Raw genomic sequence first — 19,805 nt, forward strand, 5'->3', positions numbered from 1 at the left:
GGACTCCCTAAATCTTTCCCAGGTGATCACCAATCCACAAGGTATGACTCCAAACACCCAGAAAAGGCTACTCTCCTCGATGTTATCCTCACAAATAATCCTGATAGGTATTAGTCTGGTGTTTTCTGTAATGACCTGAATGATCACTGTTTTACAGCCTGTGTTCGTAATGGCTGCTCAGTGAAACGACCTGTCCTGATTTGTCACAGACGCTTGCTAAAAAACTTTAATGAGCAAGCCTTCCTTCATGACCTGGCCTCTGTGTAATGGTATAGAATCAGCTTGATCCCCTCTGTCGAAGACACTTGAACCTTCTTTTTTTATATTTTCAGTGGTATTGTTAACAAACACGCCCCCATTAAGAAAATGAGAATTAAAAGCAGGTTCAACCCCTGGTTCGACCGTGATCTTGCAGAGTTACTCCACCTCAAGAATTGCATTTGGCGAAAGGCTCGGCACACGCATACTCAAGCTGACTTGCTATCGTTCAGGCAAATGAGAAATAAAGTGCACTCAGGCTATCCGGAAGGCCAAAGTTAGTTACTTTAAGGAGCAGTTCTCTCTCTGTGGGTCTAACCCCAAGAAGTTCTGGAAAACGGTTAAAGACCTGGAAAATAAACCCTCCTCCTCACATGTCCCTTAATGTTGATGATGTGGTTATTACTGACAAGAAGAACATGGCTGAGCTCTTTAATCACCATTTCATTAAGTCAGGATTCCTATTTGACTCAGCCATTCCTCCTTGCCCGTCCAACATTTCCTCATCTCCCACCCCTTCTAATGCGACTATCCCCGATGCTATTCCATCATTTCCCCCTGCCCCGCAACAAGGTTTCTCCCTGCAGTCACTGAGTCTGAGATGCTAAAGGAGATCCTTAAACTTGACCCCAAAAAAACATCTGGGTCAGATGGTTTAGACCCTTTCTTCTTCAAGGTTGCTGCCCCTATCATCGCCAAGCCTGTCTCTCTTTCTGGGGAGGTTCCCATTGCTTGGAAGGAAGCCACAGTTCATTCTTTATTTAAAGGGGGAGATAAAGCTGATCCTAACTGTTATCGGCTTATTTCTATGTTCCCCTGTTTATCAAAAGTGTTGGAAAAACAGTCAATAATCAACTGACTGGCTTTCTTGATGTCTATAGTATTCTCTCGGGTATGCAATCTGGTTTCCGCTCAGGTTATGGATGTGTCACTGCAACCTTAAAGGTCCTGAATGATGTCACCATTGCCCTTGATTCTAAGCAATATTGTGCTGCTATTTTTATTGACTTGGCCAAAGCTTTTGATACGGTAGACCATTCCATTCTTGTGGGCCGGCTAAGGAGTATTGGTGTCTCTGAAGGGTATTTGGCCTGGTTTGCTAACTACCTCTCTCAAAGAGTGCAGTGTATAACGTCAGAAAATCTGCTGCCTCAGCCACTGCCTGTCACCAAGGGAGTACCCCAAGGCTCAACCCTAGGCCCCACGCTCTTCCCAATTTACATCAACAACATAGCTCAGGCAGTAGGAAGCTCTCTCATCCATTTATATGCAGATGATACAGTCTTATACTCAGCTGGCCCCTCCCCGGATTTTGTGTTAAATGCTCTTCAACAAAGCTTTCTTAGTGTCCAACAAGCTATCTCTACCCTTAACCTTGTTCTGAACACCTTCAAAACAAAAGGTCATGTGGTTTGGTAAGAAGAATGCCCCTCTTCCCACAGGTGTTATTACTACCTCTGATGGTTTAGAGCTTGAGGTAGTCACCTCATACAAGTACTTGGGAGTATGGCTAGATGGTGCACTGTCCTTCTCTCAGCACATATCAAAGATGCAGGCTAAAGTTAAATCTATACTTGGTTTCCTCCATTGTAATCACTCCTCTTTCACCCCAGCTGCCAAACTAAACCTGATTCAGATGACAATCCTACCCATGCTAGATTACGGAGACATAATTTATAGATCGGCTGGTAAGGGTGCTCTCGAGCGGCTAATGTTCTTTACCATTCGGCCATCAGATTTGCCACCAATGCTCCTAATAGGACACATCACTGCACTCTATACTCCTCTGTAATCTGGTCATCTCTGTATACCCGTCGCAAGACCCACTGGTTGATGCTTATTTATAAAACATCCTTCGGCCTCTCTCCCCACTATCTGAGATATCTACTGCAGCCCACATCCTCCACATACAACACCTGTTCTGCCAGTCACATTATGTTAAAGGTCCCCAAAGCACACATATCCCTGGGTCACTCCTCTTTTCAGTTCGCTGCAGCTAGCGACTGGAACGAGCTGCAACAAACACTCAAACTGGACAGTTTTATTTCAATCTCTCCATTCAAAGACTCAATCATGGACACTTACTGACAGTTGTGGCTGCTTTGTGTGATGTATTGTTGTCTCTACCTTCTTGACCTTTGTGCTGTTGACTGTGCCCAATAATGTTTGTACCATGATTTGTGCTGCTACCATGTTGTGTTGCTACCATGTTGTTGTCATGTTGTGTTGCTACCATGCTGTTGTCATGTGTTACTGCCTTGCTATGTTGTTGTCTCAGGTCTCTCTTTATGTAGTGTTGTGTTGTCTCTAATGTTGTGATGTGTGTTTTGTCCTATTTTTACATTGTATTTATTTATTTATTTTAAGCCCAGGCCCCCGTCCCCGAAATAAGAATTTGTTCTTAACTGACTTGCCTAGTTAAATAAAGGTTAAATATATACTACCATACTCTGTTCAAAGGCACATAAATCTTGTGTCTTGCCCATTCACCCTCTGAATGGCATACATACACAATCCATGTCTCATGGCTTAACAATCCTTTTCTAACCTGTGTCCTCCCCTTCATCTACACTGATTGAAGCGAATTTAACAAGTGACATCAATAAGGGATCATATTCACCTGGATTCACCTGGTCAGTCTGTCATGGAAAGAGCAAGTGTTCCTAGTGTTTTGTGTAGTTTTGTGTTTTTATATTTGTTATTATTTCTATTTGTTTTTTTATTTTAAATTCAGTTTAGTTTCAGTTTTTAGGCCTGATTTGCTGGTTTTTATTTAGTTTTAGTTCTATACAAATACATCTTTAGTTGTTATAATATTTTTGGTTTTAGTGTTAGGGACAGAAAGCATGTGTCGGAGCATAGGAGGGTCCATTTGTGTTATATACTGTAGTTATGTGTGATTTTTGGGATGCCTCTTCTTGCCACTGGGGGCCGGGGGACAGGTGGGGGGTCAGGTCATAGGTTACTTTAGGTTAGGTTTAAATTATAAAGTCAATCTCGATGTGACTTGGATTTTAAAGAAAGGTTTACACCAATCCAATGCTTTAAAAACAATATATATACATAAGAGTGGAGGCTGCTTAGGGGAGGACGACTCATAATAAAACCATGTGTTTGATGTATTTGATACCATTCCAACTATTCTGCTCCAGCCATTACCACGAGCCGGTCCTCCCCAATGAAGGTGCCACCAACCTCCTGTGATACATGAATACATATATACAGTACATACAGTTGAAGTCGGAAATTTACATACACTTAGGTTGGAGTCATTAACTAGTTTTTCAACCACTCCACAAATTTCTTGTTAACAAACTATAGTTTTGGCAAGTACAACAATTGTTTACAGACAGATTATTTCACTTATAATTCACTGTATCACAATTCCAGTGGGTCAGACGTTACCATACACTAAGTTGACTGTGCCTTTAAACAGCTTGGAAAATTCCAGAAAATGATGTCATGGCTTTAGAAGCTTCTGATAGGCTAATTGACATCATTTGAGTCCTGTGGATGTATTTCAAGGCCTACCTTCAAACTCAGTGCCTCTTTGCTTGACATCATGGGAAAATCAAAAGAAATCAACCAAGACCTCCACAAATCTGGTTCATCCTTGGGAGCAATTTCCAAACACCTGAAGGTACCACATTCATCTGTACAAACAATAGTACGCAAGTATAAACACCATGGGACCACGCAGCCGTCATACCGCTCAGGAAGGAGAGGCAGTCTCTCTCCTAGAGATGAACATACTTTGGTGCGAAAAGTGCAAATCAATACCAGACCAACAGCAAAGGACCTTGTGAAGATGCTTGAGGAAACCGGTATCTATATCCACAGTAAAACGAGTCCTATATCGACATAACCTGAAAGGCCGCTCAGCAAGGAAGAAGCCACTGCTCCAAAACCGCCATAGAAAAGCCAGACTATGGTTTGCAACTGCACATGGGGACAAAGATCGTACTTTTTGGAGAATTGTCCTCTGGTCTGATGAAACAAAAATAGAACTGTTTGGCCATAATGACCATCGTTATGTTTGGAGGAAAAAGTGGGAGGCTTGCAAGCTGACAAACACCATCCCAACTGTGAAGCACTGGAGTGGCAGCATCATGTTGTGGGGGTGCTTTGCTGCAGGAGAGACTGGTGCACTTCACAAAATAGATGGCCTCATGAGGGAAGAAAATTATGTGGATATATTGAAGCAACATCTCAAGACATCAGTCAGGGAGTTAAAGCTTGGTCGCAAATGGGTGTTCCAAATGGACAATGACCCCAAGCATACTTCCAAAGTTGTGGCAAAATGGCTTAAGGACAACAAAGTCAAGGTTTTTGGAGAGGCCATCACAAAGCCCTGACCTAAATCCTATAGAACACTTGTGGGCAGAACTGAAAAAGTGTGTGCGAGCAAGGAGCCCTACAAACCTGACTCAGTTACACCAGCTCTGTCAGGAGGAATGGGCCAAAATTCACCCAACTTATTGTGGGAAGCTTGTGGAAGGCTACCCAAAACATGACCCAAGTTAAACAATTTAAATGCAATGCTACCAAATACTAATTGAGTGTATGTAAACTTCTGATCCACTGGGAATGTGATGAAAGAAATAAAAGCTGAAATAAATCATTCTCTCTACTATTATTCTGACATTTCACATTCTTAAAATATCGGGGTGATCCTAACTGACCTACGACAGGGAACTTTTACTCGGATTACATGTCAGGAATTGTGAAAAACTGAGTTTAAATGTATTTGGCTAAGGTGTATGTAAACTTCCGACTTCAACTGTACATACATACCAATGGAGGCTGGTGGTGGGAGCTATAGGAGGACGGGCTCATTGTAATGGCTGGAATGGAATAATTGGAACGGTATCAAACATACAGAAACAACATTTGACTCCGTTCCATTTATTCCAGTCCAGCCATTACAATAAGACTGTCCTCCTATAGCTACTCCCACCAGCCTCCACTGATACATACATACAGTACATACATACTGTACATACAGTGGCAAGAAAAAGTATGTGAACCCTTTGTAATTAAATGGATTTCTGCATAAATTTGACCAAAAATGTGATCATCATCTAAGTCACAACAATAGACAAACAATGTGCTTAAACTAATAACACACAAATTGTGTTTTTCTTGTCTACTTTGAATACATAATTTAAACATTCACAGCGTAGGTTGGAAAAAGTATGTGAACCCCTAGGCTAATGACTTCTGCAAAAGCTAATTGGAGTCAGGAGTCAACTAATCTGGAGTTGAATCAATTAGACGAGATTGGAGATTTTGGTTAGAGCTGCCCTACACCATGACAAACTCACAAAATTTGAGTTTGCTATTCACAAGAAGCGTTACCTGATGTGAACCATGCCTCAAACAAAAGAGATCTCAGAAGACCTACGATTAAGAATTGTTGCCTTGCATGAAGCTGGAAAGGGTTACAAAAGTATCTCTAAAAGTCAGTCCACGGCAAGACAAATTGTCTATAAATGGAGAAATTTCAGCACTGTTGCTACTCTCCTTAGGAGTGGCCGTCCTGCAAAGATGACTGCAAGAGCACAGCGCAGAATGCTCCATGAGGTTAAGAAGAATCCTAGAGTGTCAGCTAAAGACTTACAGAAATCTCTGGAAGATGCTAACATCTCTGTTGACGAGTATACAACATGTAAAACACTAATCAAGAATGGTGTTCTTGGGAGGACACCATGGAAGAAGCCTCTGCTGTCCAAAAAAAACCATTGCTGCACATCTGAAGTTTGCAAAAGAGCACATGGATGTTCCACAGCGCTACTGGCAAAATATTCTGTGGACAGATTAAACTAAAGTTGAGTTGTTTGGAAGTAACACACAACACTATGTGTGGAGAGAAAAAAAAGGCACAGCACACCAACATCAAAACCTCATCCCAACTGTAAAGTATGGTGGAGGGAGCATCATGTTTTGGGGCTGCCTCAGGGCCTGGACAGCTTGCTGTCATCGACGGAAAAATGAATTCCCAAGTTTATCAAGACATTTTTCAGGAGAATGTAAGGCTACCTGTCTGCCAATTGAAGCTCAACCGAAGTTAGGTGATGCAACTGGACAACGACCCAAAGACAGAAGTAATTCAACAACAGAATGGCTTGAACAGAAGAAAATACATCTTCTGGAGTGGCCCAGTCAGTTCTGACCTCAACCCGATTGAGATGCTGTAGCTTGACCTCCAGAGAGCAGTTCACACCGGACATCCCAAGAGTATTGTGGAACTGAAACAGTTTTGTAAAGAGGAATAGTCCAAAATTCCTCCTGAACGTTGTGCAGGTCTGATCCGCAACTACAGAAAACATTTGGTTAAGGTTGTTGCTGCCAAAGGAGGGTCAACCTGTAATTAAATCCAAGGGTTCACATACTTTTTCCAACCTGCGCTGTGAATGTTTACAGCGTGTGTTCAATAAAGACATGAACATTTTTAATTGTTTGTATGTTATTAGTTTAAGCAGACTGTGTTTGTCTATTGTTGTGACTTAGATGAAGATCAGATAACATTTTATGACCAATTTATGCAGAAATCCAGGTAATTGTATAGGGTTCACATACTTTTTCTTCCCGCTGTACATACATATACCATACAGGCTTACACTACAGACTTGTGTTCTGACCTGACAGTAAGAAAAATCGAGTTAGCTACCTAGCTTTTCCCCCTGCTGTTAGCTAGTGATAGCTAGTGGAAAAAAACTACAACTGAACATAATTAATGATGATTTTATTTTTGAAGTCAAAGATAATAGTTTCAGTATAGTTTCGTTAATAATTTTATTTCAGTTTACTAAAAATATAAGAATTGAAGCTTACCAGTCAAGGCCATGTCAATATCAGCAGTTTTCTGGCAGGAAAACCAGCATTCACCTTTATAATATATGCCATTTAGAAGAGGCTTTTTTACATTTTAGTCACTTAGCAGACGCTCTTATCCAGAACGACTTACAGCAGTGAGTGCATATATTTTCCGTACTGGTCCCCCTTTGGAATCAAGCACAACCCTGGCCTTGCAAGTGCCATGCTCTACCAACTGCGCCACATGGGACCCAAAGCAACTGACAGTCATGCCTGCATTTATTTTAAGTAGGGGAGAGTGGGGTAAATTGAGCCATTTTTTACATTCAGCATAACTCGGTCAATCATTCAATCAAATGTATTTATAAACCCCAAACAGCAAGCAATGCAGGTGTAGAAGCACGGTGGCTAGGAAAAACTCTCTAGAAAGGCCAGAACCTAGGAAGAAACCTAGAGAGGAACCAGGCTATGAGTGGTGGCCAGTCCTCTTCTGGCTGTGCCGAGTGGAGATTATAACAGAACATAGCCAAGATGTTCAAATGTTCATAGATGACCAGCAGGGTCAACTAATAATAATCACAGTGGTTGTCGAGGGTGCAACAGGTCAGCACCTCAGGAGTAAATGTCAGTTGACTTTTCATAGCCGATCATTCAGAGTATCTCTACCGCTCCTGCTGTCTCTAGAGAGTTGAAAACAGCAGGTCTGAGACAGGTAGCACGTCCGGTGAACAGGTCAGGGTACCATAGCTGCAGGCAGAACAGTTGAAACTGGAGCAGCAGCACGGCCAGGTGGACTGGGGACAGCAAGGAGTCATCAGGCCAGGTAGTCCTGATGCATGGTCCTAGGGCCCAGGTCCTCAGAGAGAGAGAGAGAAAGAAAGAAAAAAAGAGAGAGAAAAAGAGAGAGAGAGAATACTTAAATTCACACTGGACATCGGATAAGACAGGAGAAATACTCCGGATATAACAGACTGACCCTAGCCCTCCGACACATAAACTACGGCAGCATAAATACTGGAGGCTGAGACAGGATGGGTCGGGAGACACGGTCAAGGGCAGTAGCTGTGCGTGGGTAAAATCACCAGGGAAGCTAAGCCCCCCCCCCCTAAAAAGCCATATTACAACCTATGTGGTGTGATAATTGCGTTGTTTGCTCTATAACCTGTTAGTTCATATGCCTTGCCACCATTATATATAGGCCTAAGGCCGAGACAATGAGAAGACACAGTGGCAGATTAAATTCAACCACACCTTTGTTTCATCACAAAACCTGAAAGCAACATCTGTCCGGTGAAGTCCACAAACCATATTGCATGTAACAAACAGTTACATGACCTACAACATGGTCAAGCAAGTTAATGTTTCAGACATTTTCGGAGTACTAAACAACTGTTGATTTAGAACCACGGAGAGTTACCGCAAGTCGCAAAGAAAACAGGAGCTGCCTCCACTATTCCAGCACCATTTCAATATCATCCAATCCCCTTTGCTTAGTCTAATACAGTGACAACTAAAATATACCAAAAACGATTTGGTCCAATCAACCAAACCTAAATATGATGTGGCTGTCCATGGTTCTGATTTCTCTCTCTCTCTCTCTGTGTGTGTGTGTGTGTGTGTGTGTGTGTGTGTGTGTGTGTGTGTGTGTGTGTGTGTGTGTGTGTGTGTGTGTGTGTGTGTGTGTGTGTGTGTGTGTGTGTGTGTGTGTGTGTGTGTGTGTGTGTGTGTGTGTGTGTGTGTGTGTGCAAGTATCATTTTTTTGGGACTCACCCTACTTGTAGAGAAATGCCAATGCCATCCTCCACTCTTTCATGTTGACTAAACGGTCTATGACTGTCATATAATGCATGCTTTAAGTTTTTGTTGTCCTAGGCTACCTGGTTAAAATGCTTGCTCACTAGCCTAACTTCCTTTCATGGGTGACGATAAGCCAGCTGGTTAACATTAACCTACGTTAACATTAACCTACTACATCTAGTCCAAATCCCTATCTCCATCCATGGCTAATTTAGGAAAGGGCCCATTTTAGCTAGCTAGCCACCAGAGGACAACGACACAACGAGATGCAACAATTCAAGTTTTTTTTGTCATTTTGCTTTTGATGTGATTGGTATGAAGCCAAATCCAAACTGGCTTCCCAGCTGAGCTCACTCAGTTTAGCTCAAAGCTGATTGGCTATTATTTTATATTGTTTTTTATCAAGGGAGGCCAAATGCTCTCTGGCGTTCAATGCTACGGCGGCAACAATTTCATACCCTTTTTGACCATACAGCCATACAAAAGTGGTTTCTTAGCATAACTTACCCCGGGTATGGGTTAAGTTGAGCCATGGGACAGAGTAAATTAAGCTGCCTACACATTTTTTTACTTAATGAAATATTATCATTACCTTTTAAAACCATTTCCCAAACACAATTCAACGCAATCACAATGTTTTTTTGCCTTTAATACTTTTAAGCAACTTTTAACACAGGCTTAACAAATAACAAACCCTTTGAACTTTTTTGGAAACACTTACTGTACCCCAGTCATAATTAATTTGACTTGGTGAAAATCTGTTTGTTTTTTTACCTAATTTGCTTACCACTTTTTCCATGTGGATTCTTACTTCACAGACTCCATGAAATGATTACCTTTTCCTAAATATTTATTAAAATCATTAATTTTGTGATTGATTTCCTAGAAACAATGGTGGCTCAATTTACCCCACTCTCCCCTAGGTGCCATAATCTAATAAATCTGTCAAGGTACTGCTGCTATTCTGATGTAAACCTCTCTTGCCACATCGAAACAATTAACCATTTCGAATTAAGAAAAATCCTTAAATTCATAGCAGAGAAGCTGTAAGAACAGCTTTAACATTGTAGGCCTATCTGCTTTTGGCATCATAGTGCTATACTCAGAGCCAATTCATTAGAACTGTCACAAGGTAGTAGCAATCGTGAAAACAGTTGACGCCGTGAAATTTGTCCTTCTTCTCTTTCCTTACATTAGCTAGCTAGCTGGTAGTCAGTGTTTTGGTTAAATGCATGCAAAAGTGGTCCCTCCAGAGAAAAGCTCAAGTGATCGTATCTTCATATATTTCAGACAGTTCGTGTGAGCTCTTCTACAAGAACATTAGCAGGAAGCACGGTAAACTCATATAGCTTGCTAGCCAACTTTTTGCAAGAAGTTAACGTTAGACCGGTTTCTGTAAACAAAACCTAGCTAGCTAGCGAACGTTCGCTAGCAATTAAGCAACTAACGTTAGCCAGAGAGACCCCATCGTCGGGTCTCTGGCTAGGAAACAACCAAAGAAGTACTACCTAGCTAGTTGGTTATCTTTAGAGATGAAAGGGCCAACATAAATGACAGAATACTGTCATTAGTTGACCGTTTGTGTGTAGAATAGGCTATAATGTGTTCAAATGCTATTATGTAGCTAGCATATGCCTCTAGCGTTATCTAACTAGCTAACTTGTTGTGTTGTGGAGGAATAGCTAGGCTAACTGAACATGACTGTATAACTCCAGATAGACTACTGAATGGCATTGTCGTATTTTTTTTCTTTACTGCCATGTCCTTTTTCTTTGTGTTCAATTATAATGTAGTGTGTCATCCTCCTTACGATTTATTGGATGTAGTGCTATGAGTTATATATTGCTTCCCAATATATTGTTTCTTTGAATCAAGTAGGCAATCGTTGTAAATGAACGTGAAACTAATTAAGTGACCCTTTCTAGGACAAGGTCATCTGACCGCTGACGGTGGAGAGACGTCAAGGGTTATTGCAATTCTGAAGATAAACAATTTTGTTCAGTCTGTAGCTATTACTGCCTGTATAGAACTTCATTGTGTGTTTATGATTCACAACACACTGGCCTTACTCTTCCCCTTGTCACTGTAAGAAATATTTGCTATATGTAGATGTATGTCTTTTTTTACACTGAACAAGAATTGACCTTTAAGGGACAATAAAGATCTAGGCAATTGAATGGAATTATTCAGCATCTCTGTCATACATCCACAGACGTGCTGCCCTTTGTGATCAGTAGGGTTGACACTTGTTTTGCTAAGCCTGGTTTAGACTGTTGTCTGAAGGATTTTCATAATTCCACCGAGTAAGTTGGTAACCCTAATGAGGAGAGCAATGAAAAGTGTAGAAGTTAACATTGATTTTACTTTATTATTACTTTTTTCAGCAAGTGTGAAGACCATGGTGGTGAATCTCTGCCTGCCACATTTCAAGACCACCATCCAGTGTGACAAGGTACAAAACATTTTACATTGCGTTAGGATTGTATGGACCGGAGCTGACATTATCCCCCCTTCCATGGGTCGTTTTCTAGCGTTGGTTCAATGTGTCGGCTAACAATCTGAACAAAGGTTGTATGCTTAAATTTTTTTTTTTTTTAAACGAAATATAATTTAACCTTTAACTAGGCATGTCAGTTAAGAACAAATTCTTATTTACAATGACGGCCTACCCCGGCCAAACCCTAACGATGCTGGGCCAATTGTGCGCCGCCCTATGGTTATGCTATGGTTATGCTCAGCCAGTCAATGCAAATGGGGGGGATGCTTCTAATTAAAACATCTAAAATGAGCATTCTTATTGGAAAAGTTCAGATACTCGCTTTCCTCCTCCTGAGTGCGAACCTGGCATCCAGCTGACAAAGCCACTTTTTCTTTTTGTCTCGTCTCACCCTCTTGTCCTTCTTTAATACATCTGTTGTCATGTTCTGTCTTCTGGGTTTTATGGAGAGGAGGAGGAGAAAGAGCTAGGGTGAGAGATGTGCGCTAGAATGAGAGGAAGAGGTTGGAAGGAGAGGGGCAAGTGTGGGAGGTTGAATCACAGCTGACCTTGCTCTGTTCCTCGCTTTGTATTATAGGCTGAATGAAACTCTCTTGGCTAGTTCTTATTATTGTTCTGGGAGTGACTCTTCATCCTTTTCACTCTCCTCTTTTACCTCTCCCCTTTCATTCTCCACCTCTCCTTTTTGCCCTTCCTGTCTCCTCTTTCCCTTACCTCACTTTACCCCTCATAACTTCTCTCTTTGACCCTACCTCTCTCTCTCCTCCTCCTTTCCATCCCTCTCCCCTTCCTCACTCTTCACCCCTCTCTCTCCTCTCTTCTTTACCCCCTCTCCCTCATCTAGCTGTGTGCAGATGGGTATGACGTCACCAACCTCCTATCGGCTGACCCAGCAGTCCGGAGGCGGGGTTTTAAGCTGGAGTACTTCCTTCGGCCACCCGTTCAGGTGAGCTGACGCTCTAGAATATTTAGAGATTAATCTTATGACATCACTGTCCCATTCTTCATCTCGTTCTAGAGAAGTGGTCATTTTGGGTGTGTGTCTGTCTAATCTTCCCTTTATCTGACCCTAGGTGACACTGCAGTTTGGTTTCCAGGTGGAAGTGTGTCGGGTGGATGTGGAGCTGTGGCCCTGGGGGATGGACCGTGGACAGGCCTGCAAGAGGCTGGAGATCAGCACCAGCTCTGATCCCCCACTCCCTCACAACCACAGCCTAGAGCAGGGCCAAAGTCAGGTCCAACAAGGCCAAGAGAAGGGCCAGCAATGGGACCAAGCCAAGGCCCAATTCAAAGGCCACCAATGGAGCCTCCAGGCCCAACAATGGAGCCAACAAGGCCAGGAGAAGAGCCAGCAATGGGCCCAACGTGGCCAAACTCAGAGTCACACAGACACCAGCCAGGGGGATTTCCGCCTAGTGGGACGCTGTGAACTAAGAGAAGAGACCCATGTCAGTTTCTCCCATCCCTGTTTCCGCCCGCGCCCTCCATTCCCCTCCCTGCCACCGCCCCCCCGAGAGGGGTGTAGACAAGAGGAACTGTGGAGCAGGGGGCCGCTCTCACTAGGCTCTGTGAAGCAACTCCGTGTGTCAGTGCCATATGGTGCGGGTGCCTCTGCGATGGGGCTCAAGGCACTGGCAGTGTGGGGGCTGCCTTCTCGCTGCTGTCCTCCAGAGGAGGCGGAGAGGGTGAGAATAGCACATGAGAATGCTACCCTGAGACCAGCGCCACAGCTTAGCCACTTGGCATCAGCGCAGCCTTCACCTGTCGTTCAACCACAGCCACTGTCACAGACGACAACAGCAACTAGGTAAAGTGTGTATTAAATGCTGACTGTTTTCAACACAATATATGATGCAAGGTGAATTGTAATTCTGGTCCTCAAGCCAAAGGCAAGATCTCTGGGACGATAATAATGTTCTGTATTTTTCTCGGTCCAACCCCCCTCCCAGCCTCCTGCAGGTCCCTGAGGATTTCCTGGACCCCCTGACCCAGGAAGTGATGCTGCTCCCTATGCTGCTGCCCAGCGGAGTGTCTGTGGACAGCTCCACTCTGGAAGAGTACCAGAGGAGGGAGGCTACCTGGGGTCGTGTCCCCAACGACCCCTTCACCGGTGTCCCCTTCATCCCTGAGGCACAGGCCCTCCCCAACCCCCACCTGAAGAGCCGCATCGACCGCTTCCTGCTTCAGACAGGGTTAGAGGTCAGGGAGGGGATGGTGGGGAGGCAGGTCCAGGGGGAGAGTCCGCACACCTCCAGGCTCATACCCCCACAGAGGACTGGGGACAGTGGGGACTCTGCTGTCACTACTGCTGCTGCTGCTATAGAGTCAGCCAACCACCAGGGTGCACTTAGCAGGAACAGTGGGACTCTCACACAGACTACCCAAAAACGTGCAGAAAGTGTAAATACTGAGAGGAGCCACTCTACACAGCACAGGGGAACCGGAGCTTTTAACAACAGGGTGAAGAATGGGAATGGGAAGGACCGGTGTGCTGGTAAAGTTGGTTGTAAAGAAGGGCTAGTGGATAGAGTGAGTCCCCAGGATGGGGGGCCAGATTTGGGGAGTAGGAGGAAGAGAGAGCTGGAGGTTTGGGCCACTCTGATCCGCTCTAAGGGAAAGGGTGAGCCCCCCACGGCCAAAGCAGCCTCTGCTAGTGCTGGTCACGCCAAGGAGCTACTTCCTGACTCGAAAAGACTAAGAACAGACACAAACTCCACTATCTCCACAGGTAAGTGGTACATTGGTGTTGACAATTCAAAAAGCGTGAGAGCAAAACATCGAGGCATTCATTCTCTTGCTAGTTCAAAGGCCTTTATTGAAGGTTGGATCTATCAAATATTTGAATGTGTCACTCATGAGTGTTGCTGTGTTATTCCTTTTGTTCCAGCCACCGTTCCCAGCGGTAGCTCCAATGAGCATTGTTCGTCTGCCAGTCTAGACCATGAGCAGCGTTTGTCTGCCAGTCTAGACCAGGCCCTTCTCTCAGCCCTGCAGGGCCGACCCTCCTTTACCTCCTACACCTCCCAAACCCCCCAGGTCCAACACAAACACACAGACACACCCGCTGACACCCCAACAGGTAGGAGCAGCGGCTAGTGGCTGGTATGAATATGGCTAAGATGTATCTTTTCCTCTGAGTAATCACTGATCTGACAAGGAAAAACAATTCAGTGGAATCCTGTTTTTTCACTTCTCCAATCCCGTTCAGAAAAGTGATTACTTCAATTGAAATAGAATGGCTGTAATGCTTTTATAAGGTTTTCCATCAACTTCAGGGTTGAGAGTACGAATGAATGACGGGGAAAAGTATTGAGTTGACTAGTCATTAGTTGAACGAGTTAGATGGTTAAGTAGTGGGATGTTGCCTAGTTACCAGGGAGAAAGACACTTAAAACATAGAGAGGCAGTCCAACGGCAGGCTTTTCAGGCCTACTACACTGTACCAAGGTCTTTCAGTTTGTTATTTTCACCTACAGTATGTGTGCAGAGATGGGTCAAGATGGGTCTTTCTTTATACTGGATCCTCTGCGACTTGCCATAAATGCGTTATTTCCATTGCTGTAATTCCTGTAGTTTGTTGATAGCCTTTTTTCAATGTTTCAGTTGTTGGAGAGTGAATACAGTGGTCTGTGAGAGAGAAAATAAAAACTGAACAGATACTCATTCAAGGTTATATGTACTGCTCAATACATGTGTTCTCTTTCTCTCCTTCACCCTCTATAGCTTTTCCTATTTCTCTCCTTCCCCCCCTTCTCTCTCCCCTTCCCTTTCTCTCTCTCCCAGGTGAGAACAGGTGTGGTTCGTGTTCCTGCTCTCTGTCCGTCTACTCGACCTCTCCGTCAGCATACCGCCTGCCCTGTGGTCACTTCCTGTGCCGCCCCTGCCTACACAGGAAGTCCCGCCCACTTGTCACCACAGCAATGCCCAATCACATCCTATGTCCCACCTGCAATATCCCTGCCTCTTCCAGTAACATCACGCGCGTGCATCACTGAATGAAAAAGTGTGTGGCATTAACCACTGAACAACCCTACTCACTGAAAACATGTGTGTTGTTAACCACCACCGGACTCCCACTCACTGTACATGCCTGTGCTCTTCACTGCAACTGTGAGGGGTGGACATTGGACGAAACAGATTACAATGGGACTCTTTATTATCCCTTGGGCCTTGATAAACAAATCCACCTGTCTTGTGCTGCCCCTCTACCCCACTCCCCAACAGAAGTCATTAAAACGTTTACAGACTAAACTGCTTAAATGTATGTTTTTTTGTTTGGTTTATTAATTGTGGTGATGTGGGTCGTACTTGCACCCAGGTGTCATAACTTAAGGAGAGTGTGTCTCTGTTTCTGCTTTATCTAACTTGTCTTGCTGAACAAGGCAATAGTGTAGCGTCACAGCAAGGGCCACAGCCTTTTGTCAGCTGCCGTTGTATAGATTGATCAGAGAGGAATAGAAAAGTGTGTTGAGTCACAAAGAAAGGTTGGGGGAGATGGAGAATGAGAGAGAACAGAGTGGTCCAAGGTTGCTGTATCTGAGTGGCCAGTACAGAAAAACCTCTGCTGATCCTGCCCCCCCCCCCCCTGTTTTCAAGATTCAAAATATATTTTGCCACAATAGTCTCAAACATAAAGACAAAAAATGTTACTTGACAGGGACTTCATAGGTGAATACATTTATCTATACTATTCTCCCTCTCATTCTCTTCTCTTCGGCCTTTTCACATTTGGGCAAAAGTCCGTCCTCTCCTCCGTGACCCGGAAGCCAAAAAGTGGTTGAGGAGAGTTTCAATACGATGGGAGAGTGTCTTCCCCCCCCTCGATAAACACCTTTCATCGAGGATAGTCGTGTATCCTACCCCAGTCCTTCGTAGAAGAGTTTTGAAATCTGCCACATCCTGTTTGAATAAGCTATTGTTTTGTAAGAGAAGGACATGTACATGTTAAAAATTATAAGTAGCATGTTTTTATCTAGAAAATGTAGTGCGCAACTAACTTTGTTTTTATAATTTTACACAGTTCTTTTGGGATCCACCCTGTAAAAGTAATTTGCTTGATGACGCATGAGTGGAGGAGAGTCTCATTTCATATTTTCGTCCACTTTCTCTCGATTTACCTTTTTCAAATGTGAGAGGACGGAGCAGAGGACGCATGAGTTCAGCTAATCCAGTTGAGGGAAAGGCCCTTGCCTTCTCTATTCCTCTCATCCGTCTCATTGTGAGGACCCTTGAGTTGGTTGCTGAAGGCTAAAACACTTCAAATCTCCAGGCAATCGATGAAGAGTGAGAGGTAGAGAAAGAGTGACAGTGAACAGAGTGGTCCCAAGGCTGACGTGTCATTGTGAGGGAACAAAGCAGAACCATGTGCTGAACTGACCACTGGAGGCCTGCACTAGATCAACATCCCTCTGCTCCCTCTCCTCCTTTCTACCATCTCAACTGACAGGAGGCCAGTACAACATGGAACTTCTCTACACTTGTTTATTCAATCCAATTCAGTTGTATACTTTATTTATTCTACAAGGGCCAATTGTGTTATACAAATCTGGGAAGAAAGCTCTGGACATTTTGTGATCCTGAGGCGAAAGAAACGCACACCTATTTAGGCGAGGTGCTGGCTAGCGGAGTAGAACACTTTAAAAAAATAAAGGAGAACCGCACACTCTCGGAGGTCAGATGCAAAAATATGTATGTCCAACGTTTTGAAAGACAAGCTGTCTTCATCAGGTTATAATGACAAACACTCCGAGATGACTCATTTGTATAGTGTCAAAAGACACCCACAGGTGTCTGTAATCATAGCCAGTTGTGGCCTGATATCATTGGTTAATTATCATATATTAAAATAGCATACAAAAGACATAAATGGATAGCGTACGATCACAGATATAATTTGGCTACATAAGCCTACAAACATTTACAATAGCAAAATCACAAGAATGGCTTCAGATCAAAGTTTACGTTGAGACCATTTTGTGATCCCCACACCGCAATTCTTACAAAGTATAGGAGTTAGGAAGTTGAGGTTGCAAGGGCAACGTAAAGCTGGACAAGTGTCTTGTCCCTAGTTCTCTGTAATGAGTGGCTTGGTAGACAGCAATGCTGGTGTTCTTTCTCTCTCTCTCACTGACACTCATTTTGGGGTTACATGGGCAGAATTGGAGATTGTTTTTTTTTACTAAACATTGAGATCATATGGTCTATGCAGACAGACGCCAGTCAAACTAATCTTCAACAGTACACAAATTATGTGTACTGCTGTTATGAGGCTGATAGGCTACAATATATGTATTTTTTTTTTAAACATGCTCTCACATGTAGGCATTCCTTTGAACCACCTCAACCACATACTCTTGAAAGTATAGCAGAATGAGGTACTCTACTTATAATGTATAGACCTGTTTTTACGAAGGTATCTTGAAGTGATTTTCTACTTATCAGAGGACCAGCCTCAACTCCCTATCACTCTCAGGAAGATAACAAGAACACAGTTACCCTCCTACTAAGCATCGTTTGCCCTTTTGTATTTCTGAACAATCTGCCTGCTTAATTTAATTTGCTATTTACAAGTTAATCAGCAACATAATGACAGTTTATAAGGAGAACACAAACCTAAGCATGCATCAAGACACTCATCTAGAATACAATAATTAATCTGATCATTTAAATGTCAGTTTGAGATGCAAATCTATATTGGCAGACATGGTTTGCTTCTTCAGTCATCAATAAATAGAAACACATCTCGAAGGGAAACTTATTTGTCACATTGTCCATGGAACACAGTCGCTGTGGTATCATGTTTAAGTCTGTTTTACCTCTTGGACTTTTCTTTCCATATCATGTAAAGTAGTTTATTAAGGAAAACTTTAGAAATATGCCATATAAATACCTAAACAATGATTATGCAATGATATTTTGTTGAAATAAAACCATACTTTTTCTCCCCCCACTGGGCACAGACGTTAATTCAACGTGTATTCCACATTGCTTCAAATGACGAGGAAACAACGTTGATTCAACCAGTGTATGCCCAGTGGGTTGCTTTCATGCCACCTAGCTACCACATAGTTAACTTCCAACATAAAGGAAACCTCAAAATCAAGTGTCTTAATATTGCATTGGCCCACCACGAGCCAGAACAGCTTCAATGCACCTTGGCATAGATTCTACAAGTGTCTAGAACTCTATTGGAGGGTTGTCACTAGTTACCACAGCCACAAAGTCATAACCCGGCCTATTTCTACAATAGATGTTCTATTGTAGATGTAATTTTAAACCTAAACTTAATCACACTGCTGACCTTATGCCTAACCTTACATTAAGACCAAAAAGCTAATGTTTGTTTTCATGAACTTTTACGATAGCCCATTTTGACTGTGTGGCTGTGGTAACTAGATGTGACACAATGAATGACCAAAGCCATCGATTACGTTTTTCCGTTTATATGTGAAGACTCAATAGCGCAAGAGAGGAAGAAGCGAAGCGAGAGGTTGTACATAGGCCAAAATCTGTCCACAAAAATAAGCCCACGAAGTGAGGAAATTTTGTATGGAGGTCAATGAGAGTGTCGAATTTGGTCAACGAAAAATATACTTACTAATTTGCTACTTGGGGGTTATTTCGTAATGGTTAGGATGTTACGAATGCACTGATAAACTGGACGCACGTGGCATTTCGGCAATTTTGAAAAAAATACTTTATATCGGAGGTGTGCCTGTTGTCATAGAGCTAGATAGAGGACTCATCAGGGATATAACCCATTTTAGCATGGACATTGCCATTGAGAGATTGTACCATTTTAAAGTAGTCAACTGGGCGGGAATGAAGAAGAAAATTGACAACTTCAAAATGGAGATAGCCTTAATGGCGCTGTCAATGCTGTCACAGACACTATAATGGCAGATACAAAGATATCTCTATTACCCGTTGTTCACACACGTATCTGTCCTCTCATTGGCTAGAACAGCCTTTCTTAAAGTATGGGTCGTCGTGGACCTGTTAATGGTGGGTCGCGACGTGTTAGAGTAAATGAATAATTATTTAATGAATTACTTGAATATTTTTTGACCAAGAGCATCAGCGCACTGTGTTCAGTGCGCTCTCTGCTTAGCTGTGTCAGTTTGGCAGCTGCGCGAGTGGGAGGGAGATACCCGTGTGCTTCGCAGTTTACCAGATATTTTTTCTGCCGTTTTCTTGAAGATCACTCCGCGATCCGAACGCTGCAGCGCTGTCGTCCAGCCAATGACTTGTCATTCCCACTCGTCGCTGCCTAAATTTTGACTGGGCTCAGTCACCGTGAAACGCAAATACAGCGATGAGTTTCTCTGTTCGTTTCATACAAACTTTGAGAAGTAACGAGGAGCGCCCACAATGTGTTTTCTGTTGGGAAGTGCTTAGTAATGAGTCTCTCAAAACGAACAAATTAAAACGACACGTC

General features: G+C 43.1%; 1 protein-coding gene across 2 annotated transcripts; it reads left to right on the forward strand.

Moving 5' to 3' along the window:
• The first annotated feature begins 10,043 nt into the window (after positions 1-10,043).
• Positions 10,044-15,619, forward strand: LOC129853829 (RING finger protein 37-like). 2 transcript variants are annotated; one of them, XM_055920255.1, is made up of 7 exons: positions 10,045-10,206; positions 11,256-11,323; positions 12,213-12,314; positions 12,442-13,175; positions 13,318-14,096; positions 14,256-14,447; positions 15,092-15,619. In XM_055920255.1, exons 1-7 carry the CDS (start codon positions 10,104-10,106, stop codon positions 15,361-15,363), a joined length of 2,250 nt encoding a protein of 749 aa, XP_055776230.1. In that variant the 5' UTR covers positions 10,045-10,103; the 3' UTR covers positions 15,364-15,619. The 2 variants fall into 2 exon arrangements, with proteins under 2 accessions (XP_055776228.1, XP_055776230.1); XM_055920253.1 differs by having other exon boundaries at positions 10,044-10,206; positions 13,318-14,447.
• The last annotated feature ends 4,186 nt before the right edge of the window (positions 15,620-19,805 follow it).

This window comes from Salvelinus fontinalis, chromosome 4, assembly GCF_029448725.1.
Source record: "Salvelinus fontinalis isolate EN_2023a chromosome 4, ASM2944872v1, whole genome shotgun sequence".
NCBI lineage: Eukaryota > Metazoa > Chordata > Actinopteri > Salmoniformes > Salmonidae > Salvelinus > Salvelinus fontinalis.